Source organism: Natator depressus, chromosome 13 (genome assembly GCF_965152275.1).
Source record: "Natator depressus isolate rNatDep1 chromosome 13, rNatDep2.hap1, whole genome shotgun sequence".
NCBI classification, from domain to species: domain Eukaryota; kingdom Metazoa; phylum Chordata; order Testudines; family Cheloniidae; genus Natator; species Natator depressus.
The window spans coordinates 11,555,568-11,569,160 of NC_134246.1; the positions used below are offsets into that span (position 1 = coordinate 11,555,568).

At 37.9% G+C, this 13,593-nt stretch overlaps 1 protein-coding gene across 2 annotated transcripts in view; it reads right to left on the minus strand.

Moving 5' to 3' along the window:
• Positions 1-11,678: 11,678 nt before the first annotated feature.
• VAPB (VAMP associated protein B and C) overlaps positions 11,679-13,593 on the minus strand; it is a 49,586-nt gene continuing 47,671 nt past the window's right edge. For both annotated transcript variants that reach the window (XM_074969787.1, XM_074969786.1), the window contains one exon: positions 11,679-12,892. In XM_074969787.1, the coding sequence (XP_074825888.1) occupies positions 12,734-12,892 (159 nt within the window). In that variant the 3' untranslated portion in view covers positions 11,679-12,733. The remainder of the gene's footprint in view (positions 12,893-13,593) is intronic.

Below are 13,593 nucleotides of genomic sequence, written 5' to 3' on the forward strand. Positions count from 1 at the left end.
AGAGACTAACAAATTTATTTGAGCATAAGCTTTTGTGAGCTACAGCTCACTTCATCGGATGCATTCAGTGGCACTGAATGCATCCAATGAAGTGAGCTGTAGCTCACAAAAGCTTATGCTCAAATAAATTTGTTAGTCTCTAAGGTGCCACAAGTACTCTTTTTCTTTTTGTGAACACAGACTAACATGGCTGCTTCTCTGAAACCTGTCATACCATACACACACACTCTCATAATCGCTCTTCCTTGAGTTCAGGAAGGGCTCTCCATGGCAGACTGATGCCATCCTTGCAACCTACAGTTTGCAAGCTCTGCTTTCTTGTTGTGTGCATGTTAGCTTTCCCAGGCTCTGGGCTGTGATGGTCCCAGTTCACAAGCAACAATGTGTGAGACACAAGTGACCCTGCCACCCCGCTTTTTCTGTTACGACCTTGCCTCTGTCATATTACACTGACTGCATAAGGGTTGGGTTCACTCTGTTCCACCTCTCTGTGTTATCACGTAGCCCAAATGGTCTGAGACATGACCAGCCAATTTATGACTGTACCACTCACCAGGGAGACACAAGCATAGGTGCAAAAAGACACTATACGGACCCTGCGTTACCTCTGCCCCCACTTTGGCACAATCCCTTGTGCGTTTGCTGGTGCATTCCCTTAACAAGAGTCATCAATCCAACTCTGGCTTAGATCTCAAACATAAAAATGCCAAACAAGTGCAAGGATAACGTGATAAACTTGACTCAAGTAAATTAATCTGAGGGGGGCAGTGACAGACTATAATCAGACACCACAGTCAAGTCCTGGCTAATTTCTGCCTACAAGGAGAGCAAGGTATGGAATTATATTCCCTAGCCTACTGTAGCTAAGAGGACACCTAACTTGAAGACACCTTGTGATAGCTAAATCCTCTTCACCTAACCCTATGTATCTTATCTGAAAAGGATTTTTTAAACCAACTATGCAATAGCTACATTTTTAGTGCCGTATGTACAAAACTGAAGCTGTACTTAGGGCTTGTTTACACAGGGCCATTGAGGAAAATTAATCCAAGTTAACTAACCGTGTATTTGAAGTAGGTTAGTTAACTCCACTGTGAACATCTGCATTCAGAAGTAAATTGGCTTTAATATGTTTAGTTTAATTCACTTCCAAAATGAATTAAGATAAACCACATTAAAGTCACTTTAATTCTGAACAACAGCATCCACACAAGGATTTAATACTACTGAACTAATCCATTTAAAATTCACACCATTAGATAATTTTTTCTGGCTGGCCTGTGGTAGACAACCCCTTAGACAATTTATGGGTTTTATAAGTTTTGGGGACTGTGGACATTAACAATTGATTCATACACATTTAACAAGCATCTCTTCTAATAGTGGTACAGATGATTTTCAGCATGTTATCACATGCCTGCCACAGAAAGTATCATGTACATATCTTCCGAAATGCTTTCTCTGTTTAAAGATTACTATGTTTTGATGCCTGCTATGTACAAGTATCCAAGGTCAAATGCATATGTTTAAAAAGGAACCATGTGAGTGCAGTGATTGTAAATCTAATTTCCTATACTTTTTTCTTGGGTACAATGGAAAGTTTGCAGTCTGCTCAACCACTTCAGCATATCAAAAGAGAAAGTCATTTTGATATCCCCAAAATAATGACAATGCTCTTTTTCTTGTAGTTTAAGGATTAGACTTTTTAGGTTTGTCGCAGTACATGAAACTTTTTTTTCAACAACACTTAAATTTTGCAACTCAAGTAACTGATCCAGGAGAGCCAGGATGATGTAGCTAACAATTAGACACGACAAATATGTCCAAGTTTTTATTCCTTGGTACCTTGAACAGAACAGAACCTGCTAGCACAATGCTGATGCACTGATTCACTAATGGCTTAGAGGAAAGAGGGTTGCTACTTTCATCACCACAACTGCCACCTTCTGCAACAGCCAGGGATTTCTTTAGTGGCCTCCCTCCCAAGCGCTGCTCAAGTCTGATACTGTTTTGCTGGTGAGCTTTGATGAAGTCCTAGCCTGAGCTACTCAAGGAAGTTCTAAATTCAGGCCCAAAGTCACCAGTGAGTTTTGTATGCAAATACCACCAGTTGCAGGCACATATACTTACATATGCAAGTTGCATAATACTGTTGCTATGTACACTTTTAATCACACTTGATGCGTTCGGAGACTATAGCAATGGGTGTAGTATAAAAACCTGGACAGTCAGTCTCAGGCATGGTGGCAAGACTACAATTACATGACAAAGCTACGAAAGTAAACTTGGTACCATCGCATACAAATGCACTAAAGGAATCTGGTACATAAACAAATTAGTGAAATGTTTATACTAGGAGCACCTCCAACTCTATTCTCATAGGCTTATCCACTTCACCCTTCAGGGAGTCATTGCCAACAAAGCTCTACAGCATTCCTGTGGAGAGAACATCTGGATCCACTTACCAATACCTGCAGCAGTGATGAGGTTTATTGGCTGTTTGGAGAGACGCTTTACCCCTTTCCCTACCAAAACCCAGGCAGGAACCTTTTCACAACTGTTTTCCTTATTTTTAATGAAGGGGAGAGGGGTGGAGCCACAAAGAGATTTCTGCATAAAGGGAAAAAACTTATGTTGTGTTGGATCTAGTTTTGGAAAGCCATTCCCAAACTATTCTGTAGTTTACTGTGAATCAACAGTGATTGTTTAGCAGACGCTTGCAGAATCAGGCCTTGAATTTGAATGAAGTAATACATTCATGTATTATCTCATGTGACTGCCTGTATATCACAGGCAACTAAATTTCACCACTGTATTGAGCCTAATAACTTGTACGTGGCTAGAGTATATCCTCCAGAAAGGAATCCAGACTTGATTTGAAGACATGAAGAATCCACTTTCCTTGGCAGTTTGTTCCAATGGTTAATCACCCTCACTTGTACAACTATGTACTTACAGTCTGTTTGGAATTTGTCTGGCTTCAGCTTTCAGCGATCATACAAAGTGTTCTAACACCCCAGTATTTACACACTATATACTCTCTTCTTTCAGATGAGCTAAACAGACAGAGCTCTTTAAATTGCTAACGCTAAGGCATTTTCTCTCATCCTCAGATGTGGCTCTTCTGCACCCACTCCCATTTTTCAAAATCTATTAAAAAATATGGACAGAACTGTACACAGTAATTCAGCATCCACCTCATCAATGCTATATATGGTGGTAAATCACTTCCACACTCCTACTCACTCTTTCCTTGTTTCTTCATCCAAAGATTGCATTAGACCATTGTGCTACAACATTACACTAGAGGCTTATGTTCCATTGCTTGATCACTACCAACCCCTACATCTTTTTCAGAGTTTCTTCCTTCCAGGGTACAGTTGTCCATGTGGTAGGTACGGCTGTATTAAAACATTTTATCTGAATAGCCCAGACTACCAAGCAATCCAGATGGCTATATATGTCTGCCCTGTCCTCATCCTCATTTACCAGTCTGGCAAACTTTGTGTCACTTATCTGTGAGCAGCGATTTTGTATTTACTTCCAGCTGACAGATAAAAATGTTAACTAGCTTTGGGTCTAGTATTTGTCCCTGTTGAACACCACTAGAAACTTCGCCCATCTGATAATTCTCCATTGCCAACTACTGGGAGCTCTTTCAATTAGCCAGTTATCCATTTAACATATGCTTCATTGATATTGTAGAGTGCTTATTTTTTAAATCAGAATGTTATGCAGTATTAACATGTTACAAGAGTCTAATTGTATTACAGCTACAGAGTTTTTATCTACCAAGTTTGTAATCTCAGAGTTAAATCTATTTTGTTTGACAAAATCTATTTTCCGTAAAACTTTGTTGACTGGCATTAATTTATATTCCTATCATTTAATTCTTTAACTGATTCCTGTAGCAGCTTTTCCATTATTTTGCCCAGGACAGAGGTCAGGCTAATTAATCAAGAGTTACTCATGTCATCTTGCCTGCCTTTTTTGAATACTGGCACAACTGTATCCCTCTTCCAGGCTTCTGGAATATCCCTTGTATTCCAAAATTTATTAAAAGTGATCAACAAACCAGATCTCTTTAGCCAACATTTAGGACTCTTGAATGCAATTTATTCAGCACTTGCTAATCACTCTCTCTAGCTGTCATAATGAAATCCAAAACAGAACCCCCACACATTGGGTACAATAAATACTGCGAGTGTTAGAAAAAGCAGTCTCACATGGAAAAGAACAATGGCAACTAACTACTGGATTTCTTTCTTCTTAAACAGCTGCTTTCAATTGTTTAAAAAAAAAAATCAAGCATTTGGGAGAGTCAGGACATTTCAAAGGGCATTTAGGCACAGAAAGAAAGTCCATAAGAGTGGACTTGTGTTTTTGAAAAAAATCAACCCCTTTTAAAAATTTTGTATGTTAAAATTTTTTGTACATCTCAGCTTTTTTTTTTTTAAAAAAGGTGTACATGCATTTTTTATTCCTCATGCATTATTAGTTACTTTCTATATTAACATCTGTTAGTATGAAACTGTTCATGCCTTCTTATTTTAACAGGAGAAGATATTTATTAAAGTTGCTTTTCTAAATTCCTGTTTTTCCAGTGGTATGTGAAAACACTTAGTCTGGGCTGAAACTTGGACAACAAGTTCTTAAACTGGGATCTATGTTTCTTCCTCACCAGTCCAATTAAAAAGTAGTTTCCTGTCAATCTTTATGCCTTCCATTTTTAAATTGCTTTGGGATGTGTTTTTTTTTTTTTTTTTTTAAACACAGACTTAGCACTCCCCTCCCCAATTCTCAAATAAAAATCAGCTACCAAACAAAAGTTAAAGTAAACAAACCTGGGCATTCTGAGATAAACTTGGATCACGGTGAACAAAAACCACTACCACTCACATGGTGTCTTTAGCATTTTCTTCGTAAGACAAATTTTACATTGAATATGGACAGCACATAAAACTGAGTTTAAATACTGAGAGGGTAGATACAAAAGTTTGCACAGCTTTCACTGGAACATTACAGAACAAGTTGAAGGAACAAAGCTGTAAAATGGTTATATTAGGTCTCAAGGTGGAGACAGTGAATACAGTTAACATTTTTCAGAAGTGCTTACGTGACCTAGGACCTTAACTCCCATTTTCAAGAGACTCAGGCCCTTAGAGGTCTCAATCCCTTTGACTTTCAATAAGATTTAGATTCCTAGATGCCCAAGTTTCTTTTTAAAATGGAGGTTGGTTCTATGTCACTTAGAGCTTTGGAACATTTTACTAATATTCTCCTTCATTAGGACTCATGTAGCTATACAACAATTAGTTTGTTAGATAATTCTAGACCAGTGATACTCCGACTGAGGCTCAGGAGCAGCAAGGGGCTCTTTAATGCGCCTCTTTGCCGCACATATTAAACACTGATTTAATTAACCACCAATCAGGATGTGTTTACTATGTTAACCAATTGTAGAATACTTGGTCAGTCATTTTGCTGAGAGAATAAATTATATAAATAAAATAGTAAATGAAACAATGAATTCACACTACTGTGGCTCTTTTGGGTAATGTTGATCATTAATTTGGCTCCTGAACCGCTGAGGTCTGAGTATCACTATTCTCGAATGAAATTCTCGCTCTGGTGAAGACAATGGTGAAACTCATTCAGATGAGTGGAGGCAGGATTTCAACCACAGTGTATAAGAAACACTCATCCTGTTTTAGCATGGCCAACTTTCAACAGCTATCAGAAAGGAAAACACATGCTAGCCTGCTTAGTGCGGATGACCGAATAGATATTCCAGTTCACGGGCTCATCAGAAGGGGAAAAAAAAAAATCTGAATTTAAAATCGAACCAATTACAAAAATTCATTTCAAATTGACCAACACACCAAGGTGACCCAAATTTGAATTTTGTTTTTTTAATTTGATGTCAACAAAAGGTTTCAATTAACCCACAACAATTTTTCATTTTGATTTGGCCATTCTGGATGCTTGTCACCTTTGTATGTCTTTTTTTTAAATTTAAAATCAAAACAAAACATCAAACTGGTCAAAATGGAACACTCCTCCCCAAAAAAACCTATTAGTTGAATTTGAACTGTATTGGCAAATAGTTCTGGACCCCCAAAAATGCATTTTCAGAACCCGCCCCCCAAAAAAACTTTAGTTGAAAAAAATTCAACCTCCAGCTATGACATCAGTTCTTATTCCTGGCTCCCTCATGCCCCTGCTGAACAATCAATCACTTCATCTGTTTCTCCTCTCAACATTTGTCAGTCTTTTGACTTAGACTGTAAGCTCTTTGGGATAGGGAGTCTCTCACTAAATGTTTGTACACAATGTAGCCCTTATCTTGCCTGGCAACCAAAATTCTGGCATTTCCTACCTTTGGAGTGCTTGACTTTGCAACGTTAATGTTCTTTTAATGTAGTTTTGTGTATAGCCTTCAATTCTAAAGTGAAGACTATACGATAACTAGATCATTCCTTGAGTTTTCATAGCCAAGGATGAAAGTTGTAGGACCATACAGCCAAGAAATTTAACTCCACAAATAAGAATGAATTGTGGTGTTGACTTAGAGCGTAAACAGAGATACCAGATGCACATCTGCTCCGGGTATGTAGCTGTAATTCATTAAAAAAAAAATTCCTTTTCACCTCCTTCATTTTCCTATTTGGGGGTCTAACAACAGTAGATGAATGACTACAGCAATGGGGAAATGGTTTGTATCAGGTGTAATAGGTTCCTGGGTGGCTGTTACTTAGGGTACTAGAACCCTTAGCTTCACCCAATAATAAAATCAGCCTATTCATAAAACAGCTCTTTTATGGTTAAGCTACTCTGGGTGGCTGAAGCACACAGTTACTTTGTTCTTTACAGCTAATCAAAACACAAGTCAGTAATGGTACAGTGAACAGTGTCACTTCAATACCAACATCCCTTAGAACAAGTGATTAAATATACATCAATCTGTGGGTATAATACAAAGTAATCTTAATCGGACACTGTCAAAGCATGTGTCTCAAAGCCCTCTATTTAGCAGCAGGAGATTATTTATGCTAGTGTTGTATTCCATTGTCATCTTTTAACCAAGTCAATCTTTAGCATGACTATGTTTCAAGCTACATGAACGATCAGTCACAGCATGTTGTGAAAGTCACGTGTTCCTATGAAGTGCCTGATGGATTTCTATGAACATTTTCTTATGCGTAAATTACATTTTTAGAGAAGCACATATAATTATGCTATTGCACAATAAGCCACAACAGCTTCCAAATGCAGTGCTGGAAGCATCTCCTACACAAATCACAGTAGAGGCTCTTTATAATAGTACTTCTGTAACAAAATAAAAGGGCATATCTTAAAATGGGCCAATTTAAAATAAAAAAAACCAAAACAAAACCGAGGAATTGCTGTAACCCACTACTCCCCGGCACCGCATGATGGTAGACTGGGATGCATTTCTCACTGTGCACGATCAAGCACTTGTATCTGAAAGTGAAATTTATACTCCACATTGCTGTGTGCGCTTTCTGCTTATGGCTGCCAGAGTTTAAAAATTAAGGGACCTATCATCAGTGTAGAGGTCTCATAATGTTTCTTAAAGGCATACAGCTATTCAATACTTTAAAGCTTAGCTGCTTCAGGCCTGCCTTATTTGTACTGGAATTGTGCACACAACTCAAAAATTGCATACAGAAATGCATCTAATCAGTTATTTTAATGTATAATTGTACACCTGCATCAGCTGAAGTCTCCTTCACGTTTTCTGGAGTGCAGTCCTTACACACTTTACCTGAAAATGAACACAATTTACCACTTCTCTCTCAAACTGGCCACCAGAGATTTTCAATAACAGCTGCAAACTTGGGTTGAATTAGAATGGAAAACCAGCTCTCTAACTCCATGATTCTAAACTGCTGCTGTGAAGTGGCACTGCTGTTAGCAGAGCCACCACAAACATGGAAGTTCAGGATGTTCTATATAGTCTTCAAAAATCCAATAGAGTGCATACATATAGCGAATACAAACAGCAGTCCTCAGGACAAGTTTCATGATGCTACAATAAGCAAAATGAGTAGCTTTGAAGTCTGGAAACACTGTCTTTAAATTGGTCTATTGTGCCTAAGAATTAGGAACGATCTCCAGTTAAGAGGGACAAAAAGGACATTAACATATTTCCTAAAGAGAAGAGTGACAACTATAGAATTCAAGCCACAATTCTGAATTCCCTTGGCTTTCTTGTATTAAGAATTGCAATATTAAACATTTTAAGATTGTAAAATGCCATTGTTAAGGTATGCAGATGCAAACATGTACAACTGTATATACATGTTAGCTGCCAAGGCAAGATTTTTATAAGAATTCAGGTGTACGTGCGCAGAAGATATAATCCCTTTAGAGTGTACTGGGGAGGAGAAACACTAACAATTTGCAGAATGGATTTCAAATTGTACTCCACTGGCAGCACTTCAGGAGAAAGAGAATTAACACTGAATACAATCAGGCATCTTACTTAAAATTTCATGTTTTTAGGGAACTACATTACGGTATACCAATCCCTGTCACTGTTATGTACTGAGCACTACCTTGTTCTCTAATGACTAAGGCCATCAATTAAAAATAATTCCACATGTGAAAACATGCACACAAATTTGGTGCTTAACCTGCACATGCAATTGCTATAGTTCTGCATGTAAATTAGGGGACTGCCAACGCAAAGGGACAATTCTGATCATTTATGCATGGAATCCCCTCATTTGAAAACACGGGCCTCTGTGTGAAAATAGGAAAAAGTTCCTTTGATTTATTTGCATTCCACAGACTTCATGGAAAAAGATATTAGTTTCCTTGCAGGCAAATTTAAAACTTGTGTCTAAAGGGGAAAGATTCCCAAGTCTACAAAGTGAAAATTCTGATTAGAGGCCTTTCCTGCTTCCACTGAAATTAATAGCAAAACCTCCATGGGAATGGGGCATTCTAAGGGATTATTTTAAAACCAAGAATAGTTGGATGGTTAATTTTTAGATTGTGGATTCCACAATCACAGAGATTAAGCAGTAGTTTGCTTACACCTGGGTGTTATATCATGGGTGTGAAATTATAGGTATATACACTATGAACATGATTTATAAACTTCATGCTTTGCATAGTTTTTATATAATAAAGTTACACATTCTTTCACTTCGACTCCTTTTCTCATTTACAAAGGGTCAGAGCTGCCCACAATTATTTGCCACTCTTTCAAGTTCATGGAATGGGTTCATAGGTCTTGCAGTTCCAGTCCTCTTCAAACTTCTCTTCAGTCTTTCCATTGCATCCTTAGTCTTCCATGTCCTTTCCTGCTGTCCCCTATATTTTTATATAGCTCCTAGACATCAGAATACTTCACTTTCTACAAGTCTGATGAAACATTTCTTCAGATGGAAAAGAGGGTTATGAAGCTCTCATACATGTCCAAGCAGTTTAAGGACATATTTCCATAATGGGAAAGTCTCTTACCTGAAAGACAGCTCTATCAGAGCCATACCAGTAAATACAGGTGTATAGAGAGTGTCTTCTTCAAAGAGGGTGGAAAAAGGGGACACTGCATTTGCAAAAGAATACCAGTCTTTTTGAAATTTTGAGAGTTTTCTGTCTCAAACAGGTGGGAAAAGAGTAGCTTTCTGTCCGACAGGCAGATAAGAAGAATTCAATTGACACTGGCTATCCTTTGCTTGGATTGATTTTTTGGAGGACCTGGGTGCTACACTAGACACTTCCAGGCTCTTGTTTGTTAGGCTGCTGTCAGGCAGGATATAAGAGACTTCAGAGTTTTGTTAAATTCTAAGTTTTAATAGTAACTTGAGTTATTTGAGGCACTTACAGAACAGAGTGATACTGTGGCTCATGGAAGACACCTGCCTGATCATAGCAGCCAGTACTGATTTATCAATAGCTACCTACTTAGACTGTAAACTCCTCAAGGTAGGGAGTGTCTTTGTATAGTGCCTAGAACAAGGGGAGAGGGTAATCTTTGTTTGGGGTCCCCTATGTACTATGGTAACACAAAAAGTAATAGAAGCAACTTTACTCATAAATTATTTAAAAATGTTTTAAGTTTTCAGAGACATTCGGAGGCATGACCATTAAACAAGCTATGGCCTGAGGACACCAACAAACTCTTCTGGCTTTCTTCTCTAGCCATAAATCATTTGTGCCAGCAAAGTTAATTCTGATGGATAAGGTGCATGACAGTTGCTCAATGGACCAGCAAAAAAAGTCCAAAAAACAAAAACCACAACTCTTCCCCACCCCCCTCCATAAAATAGAACATTAATGCTTATCCTCCATCATTATCCTGCAATGCTGGCTTGTGTTTAAAATTGCACTTGTAAGGCTGCCTCTGCTTTTAAAACAGCCACAATGCTCCAATGGCCACAGCCACCCAAAACATTTGCGTTCAGTCTCTTTAGTCCAGATTCTTCCCAATACATCCTACAAAGCCATGAAAGTGAATTCTTCAGACTTCATATTTATCCCAGTCTTTTAAAAGACAACTCTCCCTTTCAGAATGCTTCCTGTGTTGGTCAGTCATTTTGGTTAACAGAAGTTGAAGAGTTTCAGGAGGCTTCCATTAGTTACTGGTCCCCTAAAGAGCAAAGCTGTAGCCTTTTAAATCCTTGTATAATCATGCCCCCTCCTACCCTGCTGATCTCACTACTTCCTACCTTCTCCCTCTGCACTGTATCCAACCCGTCTTGCACTCATGCAAAAAGTGGAGACTATAATTGCTTTGGCCCTACCATATTGAACAGACTTTGACTCTGGTCTATCTTCACATCCTGTCTGAAGATGCACCTCTTCCTGTTTTTGTCGGCAGTTCTACAAAAAGTCTCCACAGAAACACGTACATACCCAGAGGACACGTTGGGATTTTACTTGACCTGCAAGGATATCACCGGAAAATTCTGCTCATCTGCACAAAGTAGGGCAGAGGCAACCATTTGATAGCTAAGTAAATGTTCATTAGCATTTTGATTATTATGGCAAGGGTGGAAAAGTAGACGGCAGCAAAAATCTACCAACCCAAGCCCTCCCCCGCCAGCCTTATTTAGGAATAACAAAAAATAGAAAGGGAAGCCATCTTTTTAAGTGCTTCAGGATTCAAAGGTGTGCGAATAAGCTTCAATCTATTGCACATCTTAATCTGATGGCTTCTGAAATTGGAATCCAAGAAAAATTATATGGGTAGTTGACTGAAAAGAATGTGTCATCTACAGATCATGCTTGAATATAGTGAATATACATGCCTTATAGTTAGTATTATTAATATTACTGCATTATAGTAACATTACTATTAATAGGATTATTACTGTTACTAATATTACTGCCTTAGAGTGTCACTTTGTATAAATTCTCAGGCTCACTGACTCCAATCACTGAAGACTGAAAAACAGCAGAGGATACCTAGTAAATAAACAGACTGACAATGTGGTTATTCTAAACATCAGTATTCCATCAAATGTGCTTCTCTGGAGATTGGTTCTGGAGACTAAAATGGGGCTGGAGGAAACAGTGTTGAGATAAGGCTAGCAATTTCCTGATGCCGTACATAAGCTTCATCAAAGTGACTAACTGCAGGTCCTTTAAAAAAAATTAATTGACTTTGACAAAAGTAACGAAATGAACTTTAATCTCTGGGCTTTATTTAATTTTTTTTTTTTTTTTTTTTTTTTTTTTTTTTTAAGATGCTACATAGTCAAACAGGATTGGTCTTTTTACGGCATAGAACTAGTTTACTACTAATTTTTTTGCTAGATAGACTTATTTATTTACATACAAAAACAGTTTCCTGACTGCTGTTTCCCCAATGTTTAAGTGATCAAAACTTTAACAATTACATAGTGCCCAAAACATGAGGGGGCAGAAGAATCTCGCATCGCTACAGCAGTAATTTTTTTAGTTCTATCCACTGGTTTTAGAACAGGTGCCTTTTTATACCATAGGATTAGTCAATATGTGACAATAAGGAAACATGAGATGAAATACATTAAATAAGTTAAATATGCATTAAACATCTCTGAATAACATTTCAATTCAACTAAATGAACCAACAGCAATGTAGCTTGGTCCCTTTAAGAGAACAAGGCATTGACCTTTATTCGAAATGAGTGTCATACCAGTCAATATATGCCTCTTAATGATGCCTTAATTCAGCACTGCCACATAAATTAATAGTAAGAAGCTGAAAAGAATTGTAAGTGCCAATGAATTGTTAATTTGCACGGAGTTGAAGACACTAACAAACTGTTAACTTTATGAGCAGAATGGTGGATCAACATATTTTACAGAAGTTATCAACCCCTCCTGCCTAACCCAGCTCCAAACATCCAAAAGGGCCAGCTCCAGCAGTGGAAGAATAATTAGTTTTTTTTTTTTTTAAAAAAATGGACAGGGGGACAGCAACATGTACCAAGGGCTAAATGTTTAAAATGACATTTACAGTATGCCATTGTAGTGTTAACTCATGATTTTTTCCTCATCACTTAATAAAGAAGTTTCTTTATCATTCATTCACTCATTGTACATTTTAAACTTTCAAGAGGATTACGTTATGTTATATTTGTGCAGGGGTAATTTAAAGGCAAGACCTGTGAGATGTCATACATTAATTTTTTTAAAACATTGTTATGAATAAATTTAATCCAATGATATGGCAGAACCATCAAGCCAATTTACAATCCTCAGCATGCTGCCTCTACAAGGCTATTTTCCCTATAATTACACCAACAATAAAGAACAAAACCACCAGAGCAAGTAGTCTAGTGCTGAGCCCTTCCTCCTTGACAGCAGTTGCAGATGCAGATACTGGGTTGTTCGTCTGGGGAGCCTTTCTCATCCGCAGACCATCTTCTTCCTACAGGAAGGAACCCTAATGATTAGTTTTGACCAAAAAAAGCTGTATTTAAAAAAAACCACCACACCCTGAGACCCTACTGTTAACTAAGCCTATTAGGTGAGTTTCTTTGGAAAGGCACACAATTTTGATGCAGAAGTATGACAACTCGTCTCCATTCTAGTCCTACCAGTTCATTTGAATGGGGATAAAAAAACAAAAACAAAAATAATTCATTCAAGAAGTATCCCACAAATATATATATATGGACAGGGGGACAGCAACTTCGAGGGCCTGATTTTCAGTACTATGCACACAAGTAAGCTGTGCAAATTTGAATACTATCTTGCACTTATGCAGATGCCAATCACCAATGGAATAACCTTGAATTATGAAGTAGCAATTTTTCTCAGGTACTTGAGCTAAGTATTTCCATTTCCATGCTAATATTAAAGGACATCTCACTGATACTACTGAGAATTACTGGCCCACGTTCTCCTACAATCCTATCAGTGCTCTCGATTGAAGAAGAGTCAGGCTAGTGATTGGATGAGATACCTATATTACAACTGCTGATGGAGGAGCTTTAATTTTAATTGGATACAGTATTCATTACTTCCTGACCTAAACAGTTGCGTAGCAGTGCTGCAGGCCGTTAACCACGTCAGAACGACTGTATTCAGGGGTGGATAAAGTGAGCCCTTTGTGCCCATACCATTCAA